Source organism: Heterocephalus glaber, unplaced genomic scaffold (genome assembly GCF_053883595.1).
Source record: "Heterocephalus glaber isolate CG9 unplaced genomic scaffold, H.glaber_assembly_v1.0 deba00001004, whole genome shotgun sequence".
Classification (NCBI taxonomy): Eukaryota; Metazoa; Chordata; class Mammalia; order Rodentia; family Bathyergidae; genus Heterocephalus; species Heterocephalus glaber.
In genome coordinates this window covers 3,414,345-3,434,677 of record NW_028258179.1, presented here as the reverse complement: position 1 = coordinate 3,434,677, position 20,333 = coordinate 3,414,345, and the positions used below count along the sequence as shown (strand labels likewise).

The following is a 20,333-nucleotide window of genomic DNA, read 5'->3' as shown; positions in this document are numbered from 1 at the left end:
TGCCGTTTGAGTGAAGACTGGAAGGAGGCTCAAGCCACCCTGAGAAGTAAAGGCATTCAGGTTGAGGGGTGACCAGTGCAAAGGTCCTGGGGCAGGTGGTGCTGGAGGGGCAGAGGAACAGTGGAGCACTCAGTATCTGGATCCAAGTCCCTGATAGCAGGGGGAGGGGTGAGACCCGAGAGATGGGGGCTGGTCAGAGTACAGAGGGCTGGCAAGACGGTGAAGACTTCGTGAAAGGCAGTCACCTGCTTCACATCACCAAGCGTCAGCTCTAGATCCTGAACCCGAAGTGTCCCCACCTTGGAGGGCGGTGGTGAGGACAGCTAAGCCCCGCCGAGGCAGCCCACGGTCAGTGCTGCCCAAGCGCCACCCTTATCGGACCTGCATTCTAAAAAGCATTTGATCTCTAGCTACTTTCTGTTGCCTGCAGAAGTGCGCCCCTTGCCTTCTGCCTGCCCCATGGGATTGTTTTTTTTTTTTGCGCGATACTAAGTTGAGGTCAAACGTGGTTCTGCCTTGTGGAAAGAACTGTTGGCTGGAATTCGGATGTGGCACCACCCTGCTTTGTCTCGCCTTGGCTGTAATGGTCACTTGCTTTTCCTCTGCCCTCCCGTTTCCAAGCAGTGACACAGCCTCAGGGCTGTGTGAGCGTGGAGGAGCCACAGGGCAGTGTTCAGCAGTAGAGTGTGATAGAAAAATGTGTGTGTTGGAATAAGAATTCATTGCGGTAAAAGACACATTGGCATCAGTCCCCTTCACGGTACTTCCCTTCCCTTCAAGCGTGCTTTTCCCATTGTGCTTGCCACTTCCGGCAGCAGTTCTGCAAGTCCTCTTTCGAGAGTTTCTTTAGTTGCACTGTCCTGGCTACCTGGGTGTCTCGAGTCCATTGGAAACGTTTACCTTCCATGGTCATTTTGACTTTGGAGGAGAGCCAGCGGTTACACAGTGCCAGTAAGTAAGGTAGAGCAGGACACACTGCAGTGTTCTTACGAGGTGGCCTTTCCGCTGGACGGCGCTCGGATGTAGCACTCACCGTACCTTTCAGCACAGTGTTAAAGACCCTCAGGAAAGAGCAACTGCAGAACTGCAGCTGCAAGTGGTAATAATGATGGGAGAAGTGTGCTCGAAGCAAGGGGAAGTGCTTTGAGGGGAGACTACTGGCAGTGCGTCTTTTACAGTAGCAACTGTTTTCAGTGTCACTATTCACAGTATTTGTCAATCATCCCGTGTAGGTAGCAGGACTGGTGGCCCTGACCGTGGCAGGGGCGGGTGGATGCGCTTCAAGCGGGGCCGGTGGCCTAGCACCACTTTGGAGGAGCCCTGTGCCTCTCCAAGGGTGAGCCATGCTCCATAGCGGGTGGTGGTGAAGGAACAGAAGCCTGGGACCCCTGGTCACCAGGGCAGTGGTGCTTGTCTTACTTAGTGACACCTCGGACTCAGCTGCACGTCATTTTCATTGACCCCTTGTGATGCAAATGTGCTTTTCTATGTACACATTGAAATTCATTTTTGTGACTTGGTCACCCTCAGATTTTTAAAAGTTGATTTCAGAAACAGCTTTGATCATTCTCTTTGTTCTAGTTAATTAATTCCCTTTCTCCTTTGTCTTCATCCTTGATGCCCATCCCATGAGGCCTTCTAAAAATAAATTAGACACAAAGTAACGTCGTGACTCAACAGGCAGTTCCTTCCCTCCCTCATCACATGTTGCTTTCCAAATATCGATCAATCTGTGTATTTCTTTCAGCTTTTTTTTTTTTAAGACCTTTGCTATGTCCTCGATGTGCGAGGAACATGCTGCAACCAGGACTGATAAAGTCCCTGTGCCGCAGGAGCTCACATTTTTGTGGGACAGGAAGCAAGGGATTATTTTAGATTTTACAGGGATGGAAGCCTTCTCTGATACTTGAGTAGAGAAGTGGATGAAAGGAGGACAGCGCCACGCAGAGTCTGGGAAGAAAGCATTTTAGGCAGAGGGTCAGCAGGTGCGAAGTGCCTGAGGTGGGAATGAACACGGCATTGTCTGAAGACAGCAAGAGAGTGGAGAGCGAGAGGTTCAAGAGAAGAGGAAGACTTGTGGGAGAAGAGGGCCTCAAAGGGTAGGAAGAGGCCAGCTCAAGGAGGTCTTTGTCTTCCTTGGGAGGAGTTAGGGCTTTCTTTTGCGTTGACAGATTGCAAATATTTTAAATTATTGACTGTTTCAACATTCTCTGCAGAGTCTGACTCCTCTGCCCTTATTTGAGAGTCTGTGAGGGAACCTCCAAGTGATAGCGTAGACTCAGTGTGGCATTTTAGGAGCTCCATTTGATTCCATCTTAAATCCCTTCCTGTTCCTTCAGAAGTCTGTTGAAGTTGTCTGAGGAGGGTAATGAGCAGAGGGAGTACTGTTCACCAGGTGCAGCCTTCTCGCTGCTGCTGTTCACGTGTGGGAACTCATTTCAACAAGAAAATGGAGGCCCCGTTTCTCTGATGTCTCCGTCTGTACCGAATTCCCTTTTGCAGTCGGCTCCGTGAAGCCAGAGGTAGAGCAGCTAGAGACCTAATTTGGTTTTATCACCAGGGAAGTCGTAATTGAATAGCGCTGAGCACAGGCTGAAGCCGAGGAGCAGGTGATGGTCTGGCTCAGTCTGCAGCAGGTCCTCAGGCAGCAGCAAGTGGCCCGTCAGAGGTCAGCAGCACAGGCTGCAGAGACACTTTGGTCAGGACAGAAACGCATCACGGACGTGTTATTCTCCACACACAGTGGGCTCACATGCTCTGCAGTCACCCTCCAGAATGGGATAGAAATTTTCATAAAATTCTGCCTGAGTCCTCATCATGTGCTCTTCAAGCTAGCGTTTGATGGATTGGCGCACAATTTTGGAAACCTTTAATTCAGTAGCATCGGCTGCTGATCGGGGGGAGATTGGGAGACGCAGGTAAGCTTTCTACCTGCAGGGAAGATGCCCTGTGCAGTCATTTCTCACGAGAGACCTTCCGGAGGTCCAGGGCGGGACAAAGGAGACTCCAGTTTTCATCACTAATGCCATTCATCACAGATGACAGCTAAATATGTCAGGGTTGGTTCTTTCCTAACAAGCTGCAGTTTTAACCATTGTTGCCTTAGAAAATTCCTCCAAACTTTGTGTTCCTGAAATCAATGCTATGTAGGGTTTGGGCTTCAGGGGCGCTGCTGCCCACTGTGTTTTCCCTTTGCGTGGCACCTGTCATTTGCAGTGAGGTTACCATTGGGGTGACCTTGGATGCACAAGCAGTTAAGGACACGTGTTCCACAAGGCCAGCATTTCCATGAGAGCGGTCACTCTGAGACAAGGAGCTAATCTCCCAGCGATGGCACCACTTTTCTGATGAGGAAATAATTGACCCATTTCTGGTTTTGTTTCAGCTTGTTGCAGATCCTTGTGCCAGCAACCCTTGTCACCATGGCAACTGCAGCAGCAGCAGCAGCGGTGGTGGTGGCTACCTCTGCATCTGCAGTGAGGGCTATGAAGGTCCCAGCTGTGAGCAGCCTCTGCCCAGGCCCCCAGCATCAGGCTGGACTGAGTTCGTGCCCCCCAGGGAGCTTCAGCCTGTCCCTGTGACCCCGGAGCCCGACGCGACCCTGCCCCGCTCACAGGCAACCGTGACCTTGCCAACCTGGCAGCCAAAAACAGGGCAGAAGGTCATAGAAATGAAATGGGACCAAGTGGAGGTGAGAACATTGTATGGCATGTGTTTCGAAACGGGAAACCGGAAATGTGAAAATAATTCCAGGGTTCTAATATGAGCAATAAAAATGGAAGACCTGTAAGTTACCCAGTGAGAAAAACCATGTACCTAACTTTCATACCATCTGTCCCTGTGTGTGTGATGGTTTTGTAAGCCTAGAAAGAAGCAACAAACCCAAACATGAATGAAATTCTTTCCTAGAATGATAGGCATACACATTCCTGTGAGGGGTCTTAGATATGGGGATAGACAGCACAATGTCCAAGGCGTCATAGAAAGATGTGGTGAATGTTTAAGTAAAAAATTTATTGCCACTAATTCCCCTCAAAATTCCCATCCTTGTTTTGAACACACTGATCCTATTGTTCTTGCCTCTTTCTGAAGCAGTCCCAGAAGTCCTCTTTCCTGACTGCTTTTACCAGGTACGTCAAAAATACAGTGAATGCTGCTGCTGAGTGCCGTCCCACAGAAGGCAGCTTATTACAAAAACATTACAGTGTGTCCTAGTCCACCTTATTCACAGGAATCTGGGACGACGAGACCTCTAGCTCTTTCCCAAAGTTGAAATGACCATGAAAGGTAAACATTTTGAATTGATTCAGAACATTGAGGCAGCCAAGACGGTGCAACTAAAGACCCTCATGAAAGTGTGCTTGGAGAACTGCTTCAGAAATGATAAGAACTATGGGATAAGTATGTTCAAAGTGAAGGTCATTGTTTTGAGGGAGATAAATGTCAATGTGTCTTTTATTGTAATAAATTAAAAAACTTAAACCATACTTCTTCAAGCAAAGAATGTATCACAGGAGCCCACGTTGTTGACCTGCTTCCTTACTGGAGTACGTCTTAGTCTGTCTGGTCTGCTATAACATATACGCCTTCTGGCATATTATTGTATGTTTCATAGATTAAATGAAAAGAACATCATTGCTATGTATCATGTATTATGGCTAAGGAATGTGTCTAGAAATTTCTCTTGTTGTTGTAAAAGAGGTAGGCAGCATTTCTTTTTTTATGTTCTTGGGTACCAACCAGTTGACCCACTTCTTTGTTTAGTACCACACGGTTTATGGAGGCCACGTTGGGACTGCAGGGCGGTGTTTTTAGCCTACCCAAAAAGCTGTGAAACTCATTCTGGTTTCAGACTTTTAATAAGTGCTTTGAAGTTACAATTTTAATATCTCTTTGCTGGGTGACTCAAAACGTGAACTAGATTTGATTCCAAGTTTATCAAGGAAGCATCCTTTTCAGAAAATTTCTCCCCAACCAGGCATTAAAATCTATTTATTTAAATTCATGCTATCTTATAGTTGGGAAGTGTAAAAATGAAATGTCTCATCTTTCTGTCACGCTCTATTTCTTGGGCTGTTTGAGCAGCAGGTTAAAAGTGCCAGGGGAAACCACGGGGATGTGTTTGGGCTTCCTCTTTACATGACATAATGGTTCTCTAGAAGCATAAAGCTGCTTGGAGCCTGAGAGGACAGAAAGGTGTAAGAGTGCTCCATTGTACAAGTCAGACTCACATCTCTGAGCACAGTGGTGGATTTTAGCCATAGTAACTAACTACAGAGTGTTGAGGAAGATGACTTCTAGGCATCGGGGCTGAGTTGAAATGGCTGAGAATTTGTCTTCTCAGTTAATTTAGTGATACAAATACTTTTTTGTGTGTGCAGTACTGGGATTGAACCCAGGGCCTTTCCACCAAGCTACATGTCCAGCCTTTTTTATTTATTTATTTTTATTTTGAGACAGTGTCTCTCTGGGTTGCTAAGTTTCCTAGGCTGGAGTCAAAGTCGTAATCCTCCTGTCTCAGCCTCCCAGATTGCTGGGATTACAGAAGTGCATGATGGCTAATACTTTTAATACCCCTTCATTTTCATCCTCATAGATGAGGCCAATAATCATGGCATAGGAAGAAATTGGTCACAAGCACCTTATGGACACAGTTTAGTGTCTGCAGTGTGCCATTCTGGCCCTGCCCACCGAGCTCCCTTTTGACATGCAAAGTGCCATTTAAAATGGTAGGTGTGGCCCATAGGGAAGAAGAGGGTCAGCTTCCAGCTCTCTGACCTCAGTGTGGGTTCCTGACAACCCTCAGCAGGAGCAGAGTCAGAGAGAGATGCGGCTGTCCTCGCAGGTGTGGAGGCTCGGCCCTCGGGCAGGAAGGCCCATGCCCACTGCCCTGGAGCCCATCTGAAAGACGGCTTCTGTCCTTCCAGCGTTCAGTCCCCGGTGGACTGCAGGCTGGTGCAGAGCAGAGCCAAAGCTGCCTGTTAAATGAAAGACGAGATACCAGGGAGTACAGTCCTGCTGCTTTCCCCAGACATCCTATTTATCCGATTCAGCAACCACAGGAGCTTGTAGGCTGCTCTCAGCTGCTCTTCAGAAAATCAGATCGCTCAGCTCTCATTTTCCTGCAGCTCCTACAGCTTCACATGTCCCCGCTCTAGTCAGACCACAGCCTCATCTTTAACAGGCACAGACAGGATACGGCTCATGGAGTTTTGCTTTAGGATGTGATCTTGTGCTGTGATCAGCCCCAAGAACCTCTCTTCTGCTTTGTTCTTTTTGCCCAGGTGATTCCAGATGTTGCCTGTGGGAACGCCAGCTCTAACAGCTCTGCAGGTGGCCGCCTGGTGTCCTTTGAAGTGCCACAGAACACCTCAGTAAAGTAAGAAATTTCTCAGTTAAGACCTGGTCAGATCCATGCTGCAACCCATACGCGGCGTGGTGTGGTGTTTGTCCATGTACCGGATCCACCACTGGCCAGTCCAGTGCGAATCACAAACACATTCTACGAGTATGCGTGGGCCCCGGCATCTGCACACCAGGGAGAGCTGCTCAGAGGGACACGGTAGAGTTAGGTGCAGCCGGGCTGGGGAAGCGCAGTCAGGAAATGGGATTGCGTGAGTCCAAAGTGAGGGAAGAAGCCGAGAGACAATAGATCAGATTTCCCACCGGTCACCTCCTCTCCCAGTGTATTCTGCTCCCTGAATTCTCACCCTCTTAAGATTTGAGTGGATCATTGGTTAAAGCTATTTGTGTAATTGAGCCCACATTTAAAGATCCACATGTTACAATTTTCTTTTTAAAAGCAAGCGGCTGAGAAGAGTGTTTTGTTTTAAATTTGGGCTCTTTCAAATTGCCGACTGAGGGTCATCCCCGGGTGAGACGGGGGGAAGACAAAGGGAAGTGGCCTCAGTGAGTGGCATCTGATGTGCCAGCTGGTCCTCCTGGGCTCAGAGCTGCCCGCGGCCCCCGCTGGGGATGAGGGTGCAGCCAGCACAGAGCCCCAGCCTGGCCAGCATCCCCACTGCTGTCCTTTGTTGCCATTAACTGTCCCGCTCCACATTCCCCTGTGGAACCTCTGGGTCACTTTCTGCCCAGTTTTGGGGGGGATAGAAGACTGGTGGCCCTGACTGAGCAGTTCGATGCACTGCTCCCTTGGGAGCAGGCACTGTAGACTCTTCCACGTGCCTGGTCAAACTTGCTTTCCAACCTGTAGAGTCTCCGGAAACGTCTGGAAGAAGGATGTTGTTCTATTACCCCTGCACCCTCTTCCCCAGCTGTGCAGCCACTCCGGCAGGCAGGGGAAGAGCCAAGAAAGGAAGTGATCTCCTAGGGCTTCTGGGAGGAAAGTCCCGCGGGCAGAGGTGGCGTGTGAGGCCTCTCCAAGCTCCACCAGCAGGGGGACCCCGGTCCTAAGGGTTTCATGCTCCTAAGTCCACGGAAAGCCCTGAGGTCCAGCGCTGGTCTAGGGAGTACAGACGAGGGCCGGTAGCTCCCTTTACTTCTCCACGTCCACCTCCCAGCCCTTCCTTCTCTAGACCACATTACTCTGCCTTCATACACTTTTTTGTGTAGTTCTGGTTCTTTTATCCCTTTCAGTGCTTCCGGTTTTTTTTTTCTTTCCCTCCCAACAAACCTGACATTGTCCGTGACTCCCTTAAGTTGCTGAACTGCACAGAAACGGCAGAGTTTGACCCAGGCTGAGCAAGATGAGGACACCGAATGAATGACCTTTGGATGCCCGAAATTCACACTTCGGGGTTTCTAGCCCCCTACACTTCCACTTGCTCAGGAATTCAGACATTTTCCAAAGCCTTACTGAGTCCCCTGCCACCAGGCCGGAGCTCCGTGCTGGGGCTGGGGTTGGGGGTCAGCGCCGCAGGCACCTGACTGACATCCTGTGACCCAGCTAGAAGCCCAGTCCTCTGGAGGTGCAGGGAAAGTGGGCGCCGCTGGGGTGGCTGGAAGAAGGCCTGGTCTCAGAGAGAAGAGGGTCTGGGTAGGTGGGGATAGTTTCCCAGGTAGAGAGGGAAGATGTGGCGCGTGGATCGGGGAAGAAGCGTAGCGGGAAGGGGCAGTGGCTCCTCACTGTGCTGCCGACATGGAGCTGAAGGAGAGACGTCGAGGGACCTGGTGGGGGTGGTGGGCAGGCCTTCGATGGCATCTTCTCTGGATTTTACCTTGGAAACCAAGGAAGCCAGGGGAGGCCCGAAGCCTGGGGAGGAGTGTGTGTGTGTGTGTTTGTGTGTGTGATGCAAGTTGCTTATTTTGGCGACATCACTTGGGTGGCCGTGTTGGACCGCAGCACACATTTGTAATAAATTTCAGCAACACTCTTTTTACATCATGTGGGTATGGAAGGATTTGTTTGTAAAAGATCTCGGGGTGCTTTCGTCATTCATCAAAGTGTCACCCAAAGGTGAGGCACCCATTTGTCCTCTCGTGGTGTGTTTTGAGCATCGTGGGAGAGAGATATTTGTGATAAACTTGAGAAAACCTGAGTGTGCCCCTCGTGGACACTTGTTTACAGAACCATTCCCTCAGTTTCCTGATACTTTTGTGGGTGTGTTCATTGTCTTTATTTTTGACTCGATCAGCCAGTTCCAGCATGAACTTCTCTGAAAGGCATTTTGCATTCACATCACTCCCCTTTTCAGGATTCGGCAGGACGCCGCTGCATCGCTGATTCTGCTATGGAAGGTCACAGCCACAGGATTCCAACAGTGCTCCCTCATCGACGGACGAAGTGTGACCCCCCTGCAGGCCCCAGGGGGCCTGGTCCTCCTGGAGGAGATGCTGTCCCTGGGACAAAATCACTTCATCGGTGAGTGACAGAAATCTCAGTGCCCTGTGGGACCCAGCCCAGCCTTGATTTGGTCTTCAGACACAGTAGCCTGGGAATTTTGCCCAGATAATGTGAGTTCTGGTTGTCTTTATCTTAGGTATGGTTTTACTTACAACCCAAACAGGTTGTAACAAACACAATATAATAGGTTCTAACATAGTATTTCCTATTTAGCTCAAAGTGGGCAAAGTGTAAGCTTTGGAATCCAGAGACTGTTTTCCAGCCTTCTCCAAAATATCCTAAGTGTGTCAACTTTGGCATTTAATGATCTAATTCTGAGTTTTCTTTCAGACTCTTTTGTCCCCTTTGTCCAGGAGTTGTAGGCAGTGTAGTCTGTCGAATGTGGTCTCTCAGGAGAACTTAAGGACCTCAGGCACAGTGGCTCCCAAGTGACTTCGCACATCAGAGCTGCTGACCAGGTCATGCCAAGGACTACCGCTCTCTCTGGGTCACTTCTAACTTCTCCTTTCTTGAACCTGCCTCTGTAATTTATCTGCTTTCTCTGTTCCTCTGCTGTGGTGTAGAAATGGCCTTCAGTATTCTCTGGATACTGAACCCACCTGGACCCACCCACCCCTGTCCTCCTTAGGGCTGCCCTTGGACACTTGGCTGAGGGTCAGCTTCCCTGTGTCCTGTCAGTTGTCTTTGGCCTTCACCCTGCATGGAGTTCGAGTTGGAACTTGACACTCTAGCTCTCCGTGTAGCCGATATCATTGGCTGCTTCCTTAGAGCTTGTTCCATCTCACAGCCTTCGTGCAAGGGCACAAGTTCACGTTTAGAATCCACCAGCCCAGGGTAGTGCACCCAAGCAGTTTCTCGTTCCTGCTGTCGACACTTTCTCTTATCCAAATGTACATTCCAACAGTCTTCCCCTGGAGGAATGAGTGTGTGTGTGTGTGTGAGACAGCTCCTGGCTTTCAGGGGATTTGGGTAGTGTTAAAAGAGATAATGGATGTGAAAGTATAAATTACATGGGTAGGGATTATTCTCGGGTGCTTTATTTTTTTTCTTGATATACTGAATGTTTTGTAAATGGAAAATATACATTAAATATAAAATATACATTATTCTCTAAGACATGTGTTTGATACATGTGTCATAATTTAGATAAAGGGATTAAAAAAATGCTCAGATTTATTTAATATTTCTCACATTTCATGTTTGCCTGACCTTCCTCTGATGAGAAGGCCCTTTTTCAATCTTTGGAAATCCAGCAGGGACGACAGGGACTTTATTGGGTGGAGAGAACATAAAGAGAAGTCAGTTTGGGGAATGGGCACAGCTGGGAAAAGAGGAGAGAAGATTGAATTTCAGATCAAGATTTGACCACGAAGATAGATTCTAGAGAATCAGAAATTCTGGGACGACGTATGATCAATGCTCAAATCTGAATATCACCCCCAATATAGTCTAGGGAAGTATTTTTTTACTTCTGTGTCTGTTGTAGCACTTCATCTAAAGGGACATAGCTTTTGGTTATTTTGATAGTTTTATACTAATCTTTAAAATTTTTTTCTTTAGTAGAGTAACTGCTCCCTGACAGGGAGCTAATATTTCAAGAAAATGAACAAAGTATCACTACTCATTAAAATGTCATTAATATTATCAGAAGATTCCCATTTGAAATGTTAGCTGACATTTTAATCTGCTTTTTGTCGTAGCATCACTCTAAGGTTAAATTGACACTGGGAGCATGGATGGAGATGAGATTTTCCAGTGTTCATACAAATTTATTCTTTTGAGATTGGAGAAATTTTGAGAATTCATATACAGTTTGGGATCATTTTGGTCACAAAAAATTTCATGGAAAAAGTATCTTTGGTTAAAGTATTATTTTTAGAGGAGTGATTAAAAATGTTCCCTACATTAATTGCTAAATTAAGGAATTCTTCTCCCAAAATTATATTTGAGGTTATCACGAGGAGACAAGGATTTTAAGCAACGCCATTTGTTTCCATAAGCCCTTTTTTCTCTTTTGAAATTCATGATATAATTTCTTTAAAGTTTCCCAGTAAGGGCTTTGTGGATATTTTACCTGGCTTTGTGGTGGAGCTCACTGTCTTTCCATGTTAGTTTCTATAAAGGCGGCGGCTGCTCCCACCACCTGGGCCACCTTCCCAATATCAGCCAGGGCGCCTGTATGCTGCCAGCATCTTTCTTTTTACCTTAAAGAACCTCAGTGTATCTTTTGTAATCATTGCAGAAGCCTTATGCTTGCTACACCGACATAGGTTTAATACTTTTGTTTTGTTAAAGGAGGATTTTATTTTATTTTATAATTCATTTTTATAGTCTGCTCTCTAGTCATGAGTATGTTTTAGTGAAGAGCCCAAGGATCGTTTGGAGGAGTGCAGTGGCATTTGACAGACAAGCAGGTCCCCTCAGAGGGGAGCAAAGTTCCCGCAGTGTCCTGAGGCACTGGGAGGAGCCAGCCGCTTCTGATCTTTCCATACCTTCACTAGATCCCATGTACTTAACTGGTGGCCAAAATTCCACTGGTGGTGGAATGTTTCCACACAACGCGTCCAGGTTTCCCTCCTGTGTCTTTGGGAGAGAAATTAGATTTCTGTCACCATATTTACGCACTTATTTATTTATTCACTCAAATTTATAAGTTATGCTAACATACTATGAATTAAGGAGTAATTTATTTATTTAGGAACCGGAGATCGAACTCCGGACCTTGCACTTGTGAGGCAGGTGCCGGAACAACTGAGCTAAATCCCCGGCCCTATTTATTTATTTTTAACTGATACAAAACATAAAAGTCGCGCATGTTAATGAGGTAGCAGTGTGATGTTTTGATACATGCGTGTGTTGTGTGATGTTTAAGTCACATTGAACGTTTATGTCCTCAAGATCTTCTACTCTTTTGTGAAGTTTCTTGCTGAGAACCTAATGTTCTATGTGCTCCAGATGATCATAATGTACTTATCTTTGACCTGTTTCAGTGATCCCGCATTTAATTTTCTATCAGTTTTCCTTCATTACCGTTGCCTTATTAATATTCATGCTGCTGCTCACCAAGAGAGAGACGATACAAGTCTTACAAAGTCTTACAGAGCTCTTCCCGCTGTGCCTTTTATACCAACCTCTTCCCAGCTGGGTTGCCACCAAATTTCCACTCTTCTGCCATCTACTTAATTATCCTTTCTGTTTTTTTCCAAATACATCTCTTACAAATATATTATTTGTTATATGCAGTGTTGGGGGGCAAATAACTAAATGGCCTTTGTTTTAGGAAGACTGTACCGTGGGGTGCATTAGAGGTGCCCATTAGCTTCCTGGGTGATTCATTTGCCCATAGTTTGTGTTTCTGGAGAGGCAAGTTCATTGCTTCAGCTGTATTTCCATGAAACACACTGGCTTGCCTCTCTTAAGTATGGTGTTATTATTATTATCACTGTTATTTTTAAACTTGCAGTTGCTTGGAGACATTGATGTGATGGGTTTTCTCAGAGTTGAGGGCCGAATCAGCCTTCTGAGGAGTTGCCTCTGTCAGAAAGCTGTTGAAGGAAGGGTTTTACCATTTCCTTAGGGAGAAAGCCCCTCTGGGCGCCTTCTCCAGGCCTTTTCCTCTCTTCTGCCCTCAGGCATGGTTTTCCTCACTTGTGCATGGTGGACCACCGCTCTGCCTCTGCCTGCTCATGCCCTGCCCCACCCCCCTGGAATGACACCCCCGCCCTCAAACTCTGTGTATCTCAGACCATGAACTGTTCATCTTTAAGACCTCATGTAAATTCTCCTCTTTTGGAGCCTGTGTTCATCAGCTTTCTGTTGCTGTGACAAAATGCCTGAGAAAAATGACTTAAAGGAGGAAAGGCTGATTTTGGCTCCTGGTTTTAGAGGTTTCAGTCCATGGTTGCCTGGCTCCACTGCATTTAGGCCTGTGGTGAGGCAGAATATTGTGATGGCAGGAGCCTGTGGTAGAGGAGGCTGCTCTCCTCATGACAGCCAGAGAGCAGAGAAAGAGTAAGAGAATTTGCTCTGGGCTTCCTCCTTCTGCTTTTTTGTTCCACTGGGCCCAGAGACTATTGGACAGACAGGGCAGGTTGTCCCACTCAGTTTGCTGTTCTGCATGCCAATCGTCTTTGGAGGCACCTGCACAGACACACCTAGAAGTCTGCTTTACTGATTTCCTGTGTGTTTCTCAATCCAACCAAAGTCGCAATCAAGACTCACCATCACAGAATCTTTTATAAGGAAAATGGCTAGCCAAAGATTCTACTCTACCTGGATTCTCTGATCTCCTCTAATTTGTATAAATTCTTACAGACACCCAGACAACCCTGGAATACTCTCTTGGTTAGCTGTCCTGCTTTCTCCATACCTCCTGCCTTCCTACTTGCTCAGAGAAACACCATTTTTTCCTTCACACTTTTCACTCTAATGATCCATATTTGTTGTTACCCATTTTTTCTCTGAAATTATTTTAATTTTGATTCAGCTCATTTATCTTTCTATTCTTTCATTAAATTGGTCTGGTTTTTTATATTTGTTTCTATCTCTTTCCTCATTCCACTATTCTGCTCATAACCCCCTATTTTTCTATTGCTTTTATTTGATACATATTTGTACTATCAATTTTTATTGTTTCATGTCTAATTTATATCAAAACGATAAGTACATTAGAATATTTAATCTAGATTACTGGTATTTCTTTTATGACCTCTTTGGATACTCCTTTTACAACTTTAAGTCCTTTTTAACTCATGAAGGGATTTCAATGGCCCAGGACCCTGTGCCAATAGCGTAATTTAATAACAGTGCCAGGAACTGACAAATGGCCACACAACTAGAGTTAGAGTTCAGTTTCAACAAGCATAGTCTAGAACTGAAAATCTCATTCACCTTCCCCTGCCTCTCATCTTGGATAAGAATGAATTTATATAAAGTTAGGGGTTTCAGGTGTGAATTTTTTGGGGGGTGGTTTTCTGTTCATCTTCCAAAGGAAGAAGAGGTACTTGGTCTTTCATGTGAGTTTTCAGGGAAATCTTTGGCGTCCTTTCATAAAGCTCTATTTTTTAACTCCCCGCCCCTGTCTTTTCTCTTCCTTCTGTGTATTCCTATAAGCCTTGTCCTAAAAAATACGAGTTTCAAAAGTAATTTAGCTGCAGTGAGGGGTTTCATCCTGTGTATCTAATGGAGAAAGAGATTTGGGAGAAAGTGCTCCCCAAAGCCCAGAGACACTGTGGGGACACTCCGGTAGGGTTAAGGATGGTAGGCAGTGCTTAGACAGGGACATGGTTTCAATAAACAATAGGGTCAGGAGATTTTGCTAACCTTTCATCATGGCTGGAGAGCTCCCCACAGCCATGCATAGTGATTAATTCTCTTTTTTGTTTGTGTCCATTTCAGCAATTCAGGCCTCAGGGCTCCCGATGGAAATTCTAGATGTTGATCTCAACACAGGAATCCTTTTGTCTCTTGCTCTAGAATGAAAAGAAACCCAGAGATAAACAGCATGGCATTGCCTCTCTGCATCCGCTCAGCTCTTCTGTCTTGTTGGCTGGCTACCAACTCCTGTGACCACTTCCTGACTGTGGGTCCCATGCAGGGCAGACAGAATCCAGCTCCCTGTGGGATATTCAGGGTGGCAGGGAAAGGGGCTGGGGAAGGAGGGGCTGGGGACACATCAGGCCATTTCAGAAAGGAGGATTCTCATGTGGCCTGAAAGATGCATAGTGCACATTTCCCCTTATTGAAAAGATGCCTCCCAGAGATGCGGGACTGGTTCGCAATTCACCTCATAGAACTGTCAAGAGCATAAGCCCACTTATCTCTCTCTCTTCTACCTACTCTGGCTTCAAGTTTTATTTTTTCCTGCCTCTAATGTCCATTTAAATTTACATTTTACCATTTAATGCTACATATTTCCTATAAGCCCCTCAGATCTTATCAAATGAGTTAGAATATGGAGAAATAAGACAGCAGGGAGGAGACTTAATTTTCAGAATACTTTTTGCTGTATACTCCAATAATAACTTTATTGATTATAACATTTTAGGTCCATTAGTATAGGGATAGATATTTGCATCCTAGCTCTGACTCATGAAAACTGGGTCAATTCTCTGAAAAATTTGTTTTTTAGTTCTGGGAATCAGACCCAGGGCCTGGTGCATGCCAGGCAACTGGAAAGTTGTTACTTGTCTGTCTTAACCCCTCTTTTTTTTTTGGTACTGGGGATCGAACTCGGACCTCTGAGCTAAATCCCCGGTCCTTAGCCCCTCTTTCTTGTGCGCAGGCTGCTCTGGGAGCACTTTCTAAGATTGCTCCTTTCATTGTCATGTCCCAGGCCTTGTGTGTTGCAGCCTTCTGTGTCCAGGCCCTTCTCAAACAAGCCCTTGGAACTTTAGGAGCTCTTACTGGTGGAAGTGTGTGAAGTGTGCATCTTGCCATCCGGATCTGGGCTTCTGGGGTCCTTGGTCCCTTGATTTACATTGAACAGGACAACAGACCTGCTGAGCTTCCACCAGTGTTCTGGAGTGACCTCTCAATTCCTTCAGGCATAAGGTCCTGATGTCCCTAGTGCCAGCTTTGTCACCTGTCTGGCTGCTTGCTGCACCATAGCAAGGCCACTTTCTGAGAGCTGGACCCCGACTTCATGATACCCAAGAAGTTCTGATGCCTATGCCAGTGTGGGTTGTGGCTGCTTCTTTCCAACCTCCCAATCTTGTGGTTAGATGGCTTGTCACCCTGGGAAGAGGGTCGCTTAACCCCAGCCCTGCAAGTCCTTTTTGTGTTTCTCTCTCTGTACAACAGGCATCATTTTCCCTGGCTTTGACTTCCTTTACTTTCTTCTGACTGTTTTGTAGAATCTTTGCTTTACCAGTTGCTTGTCTGGCTTTTTCCTCTAATGGCTACATTTATAGCAGGCATCACATAACTTGACATCTGAATAGTCTTCATGGCTCTTCCCGTGTTTTTTGGTTTGCTGGTTTTGTATCTTTAGACTGTAAACTTCTAGAGAGAAGAGACCATGCCATAGCTCCTTGCAAGTGTGGTGCCCACATGGTGGTCGCCTGACTGATTCAATTTGGTTCACACCTAAGTTATTCTGCTCAGTAAATGCCATGCGAAGAAAATTTCCTACTGTAAAATGTCAATCTTCAGAATTTTTTGAAGATTTTCATAACCTACCTCTGAGACACCTAAATGCCCCCTTTTTATTACATTAAAAGTATTTTAGAGGATCAGATTAAAAAAACCAAAAAGAAAGAAGGAAACTTTTCATCATTCTTCTGGGAATGTTGCATTTTGTCCTTTAAGATACCTTGCTCTGGGAGTTAGGAGTAAAATAGTTGAAGAAAGTTTAGAAAGGTTACCACCTATCGGATCATTAACATCTTCTTTTGATGAAAGCTTAAGATTTAAAAATAAAAATGCAAATATTTCACCTTTTCACGGTCATCTTGAAACCACGGTTGGATAAGGTCTATTGAGCTCCCTAAAATAGAAGGGGAAAAAAAAATCTCCAAATTTGGACATGTTCAAATAAAAAGTAAGAGTTACAAAAGAACAAAAGTGGAGGACCAAAGCTCCCTTGAACAGCATAATTTATTTTAGATCAAATTCTTATAATTCACATTTAGTTAATTAGAAGATTTCTATGAAATTTAAATTGTACTTAAATGGAAACCACATTTCAATATTGACAATCAGGACTATTTTTTTTTAATTGTTGATTATTAAGATTATTGAATATTGGGATTAATGAGTATTAGGATTTTTAAAAAGTTTGTTAGCATTAAACTTCATGTCTAGCTCCTGTCTTCTTAATTATTGAGCATCATTTATTTGTTGGTTCTTACTGCTGTGCTGATAAACTGGAACCGTGCTGAGCAGCTTATGTAGACGTCTTAGGCTGAGCCTGCTCTGGTGGAATTGAGGCAAGTGATCTAAGATGAATGATGTGTTTTTCTTACCCTCTGGTCTAATAGAGACCTGATAGCTCTGCAGGAGAATCTTTTTTTTTTGAATGAGAGTCAGGTTTTATTTCAAATATCTAATTTTTCCAAACATATTTTGATGCATTAGAGATGAAACACCATAATCAGTCTTTTTGAAATTATTAGTTTTGTAATTGCTCTCCACATTTAGGCAGGGTTAATCAGTGTAATTGGTCTGAATGGTTTGATTTCCACATTGATTGCAGGAGAATCTTTTACAAATTCCTCAGGTGATTCTCTGATACACTTACGATGGTGCAAACCCCAGGACCTAATAAGAAGTGCAGGAAAACCACAAAGCCGATCTGAGTGTGCCTGAGAGGACAGTGGTGTCGGGGACCAATGTGCCCCTGCAGTTTTTGAGCACCGTTTTCAGAATTGAAGCCAGGAAGTGACTGCAGATCATTCTTCTGAAATGTGGGCCCGTGCGTTAGGGGAGCGGCTTCCAGGGTTCCTGAAGCAAACTCTAGGTCCATCTTTGGAACCATAGATTCTCCCTTTCTCTGCCTCATTTTCTCTTCCTTTTCTTCTGCCATTTATTAACTTTTCTTTTTTTTTTTTTTTTTCTGGTACTGGGGATTGAACTCAGGACCTTGTGCTTGCCAGGCAGGCACAGTGCCACTGAGCTAAATCCCTGGCCCTCTTCTCCCTTTTATTTAAATAAATACATGTAGCATATTTTATTAATTTGGAAAAATTAAATTATAGGATTATTTTTTATGTCTCAAAATTTTTCTTATTAATTCTGGAAAGAAATACCATATCACATGCCAGTGTTAGTAAATTTTAATTCAAATCTTATGCACAGAATTTCATTAAAATGTTTTTAAAAAACCTTTTCCTGCTTCTTTTATCTTAGAGACAAACTTTCTCTGGGTTTTTTTTCATCAGCTTACCATCAAAAGGTTTTCTTAGCTTCTGTCAATTTAATTTCAACTAAGAAAGCAATTTTGGAAATTGTCTCTTTTACAGCCCAATTTCTTCTCCGCCAAAGCATCCTGCTCTTTCTTCTTTCTAAGGGGCTGAGTGGGAGAGAGGAGGGTGTAGGGAGCAGTAGGGAGAGCGGGAGGGGGACTGGGGAAGAGCAGAAAGGAGAGACAGCCAGAGAGATGGTTCGGGGTTAGGAGTGGCGTTCTCAGTGCTAAATAGACAGAGCCTGCCAAAAAATGTGCACACACTTTGGGAAAACAAACAGTTATATCACTATTTTAATTCTAAATTTGTTGAGACATCATGATATTAATCTAAGTTACCTTTGGCCTCTACAATTACAAGAGGTGCTCAGAGTGGTGTCTGTGAGCTTCCAGACATCTGTTAGTATGGTGAGCTGCTGCTTGGGTAACACTGGTCGTTGAGATTGTTTGAATGCATTTTCAGTTGCTCTCTAAGGGCCTGCCGTGTAGTGGGTTTCCTGTGATATATAACATCCTCTAGGGTCCCCCATAGGAGGGTAACACCATCTGTTGGAAAAGCATCAGAATGATTTTCTTTTCCTGAAGTGTGTATACATTTTTTTGGTGGACTCTGAATCTAAACCTCAGAGACAGTGGTTTTCTTGTGACCAAAGAAGGTTATTTTCCAATTTACTTTCTTTTGAAAAATAAATAAAAGACTCTATTGTTTACTTCTTACTATGAAAGTAATATATGGAAGACAGGTAAGAAAAACTGAAATTTACTTTCTTATAATCACCCACTCCTGCTTCTGGCTTCTGTGGGATTTACTTGCAGAACGCTTCTTTGTGTGATAGTGCACACACTCACGTGCACACACTCACATGCACACACTATTTTTTGGAAAGGAGAACATATTTGTGTACTGTCTGATCATTTGCTTTTCTCACTTGTACACTGACGTTCTTTTATGCTAATAAATATAAATTTATAGCATTGTTTTAGTGGTTGTATAATGTTTAGTCAAATCAGTATAATTCATTTCATCAATATGCTATTGTTAAACAAGTAGTCCCCTTTCTTCCTTCCTACCTTTTTCTTTCCTTCCTTCCCCCCATCCACCTCATCAGGCAGAATTTCAGAACTCGTTATAAGTACATCTTTGTGCCTTCTCTGATGACTTCTTTAGGTTAAACTCCCAGATATGGAATCTGCTGGGTCAAAGGCTTGAACATTTCTGTGGTGAATTCTGACACATGCTAGCGAATTGCTAGCAAAATGCTCAGAGAGCCAGTTTACCACTGGAAGCCAGCATCATTCCTCTGCCATCACCTTTGAGCCAGATGCTGTTAACTAGATTCACCTTGAGGTGGGCATGAGCTTCTCAGAGACTCCTTTGCACCTCCCTGAAACACCTCACCCATCTGAGGCTCTGAGACTCCCAGGGGCTCCTCCGGGAGGGGAGTGGCGGCCATAGCAGTTATTGGAAAGAGGCTAGAACAAGTCTTTTTAAACAGAAGATGTTGCCCAGGATTTAACTCAGTGGTTCCACTGCCTGCCTTGCAAGCACAAGGTCCCGAGAGTTTGATCCCTGGTACCTAAGAAAAAAAAAAAAGATTCACTTTAAACAGAAGGTGTTTACAGAGGCTTCCTCCTAGTGTCACATTTCCATACGGACCAATGCAGAGCCAGTGTGAAGGCAGAGAGGGAAGGAACAGCTGGGTGCTGATCGCAGGGACTCTGCTGCCCTGCCCAGCTCTGACATTCCTACAGAGAGCTGCGGTCCCGATTCTGTTTCCATCTCCTCTCTGCCTTCTTCTGCTTTTCCACCACAGCATCCCAGAGGCAGGCATTTAAGTTCCTTTTATCATGCACTTTTTATGAGGTCAGAAAAACCCCATGAAAATGGCATAAAAGGTGTTCCAGAAAAGGCAAATATTTGCAAAACCTATCAGGGAGGCTTTAGAAAGGAACATTTAATTTTTTCCCATAAGATCCTGGTAGTTGTAATTGTTTTTTAAAAGGTCTTGGGTATGACACTCAGAGCAGCCTGTGAATGGGCCGAAGTAGAGCATGTCAGGAGGAGAAAATTGTCTAGTTTCTGGTGAGGAATATAAATAATTAGGGCTGAATTTCAAAAAGACTGTCTTACTTTCTCATCAGTAATGCTCCCTCTGACATTTGGGTTTTGAATGCCATGGTATTTTTTGGTTTTCACATGCATCCTAACAAGCAACACTCTCATAGCTGTCCTGTTTTAATGCTGTAATTGTGAGTTTGACCTACAAAAGATATATTTGCTTGGTCGGCAAATGGAAAATCTTCTTTAATGAATACACCGACAAATACTGCTTGGCTGCCTCGCTAATAATGGACAACATCTTCTGGAACATACTCCAAGGAAACACTGTGTCCACAGTGTCTGTTGAGCTATCCGAATATCTCTGGTTATCACCCACAGACATCCACTGATTAATTTCCATGTACAGGACACTCTTGTCAGTACTGGAGGTACAAAGATATATGAGATACCAGTCTCCAAGAGTTTTGAGCTTCAGGCAATCAGGATATTCTCATTACATCATCCAGAGAAATCTTACTGTCCCAATGCCTAGACCTGTCCAAAAAGTCACATTCTAATAAACAGAG

The 20,333-nt window shown here is 44.8% G+C and overlaps 1 protein-coding gene across 3 annotated transcripts in view; it reads left to right on the top strand.

Moving 5' to 3' along the window:
* Dner (delta/notch like EGF repeat containing) overlaps positions 1–20,333 on the top strand; it is a 314,710-nt gene that overhangs the window by 108,368 nt on the left and 186,009 nt on the right. For all 3 annotated transcript variants that reach the window (XM_087209350.1, XM_087209349.1, XM_004868010.3), the window contains exons 2-4: positions 3,386–3,691; positions 6,285–6,379; positions 8,655–8,821. In XM_087209350.1, coding sequence (XP_087065476.1) covers positions 3,386–3,691; positions 6,285–6,379; positions 8,655–8,821 — 568 coding nt within the window. The remainder of the gene's footprint in view (positions 1–3,385; positions 3,692–6,284; positions 6,380–8,654; positions 8,822–20,333) is intronic.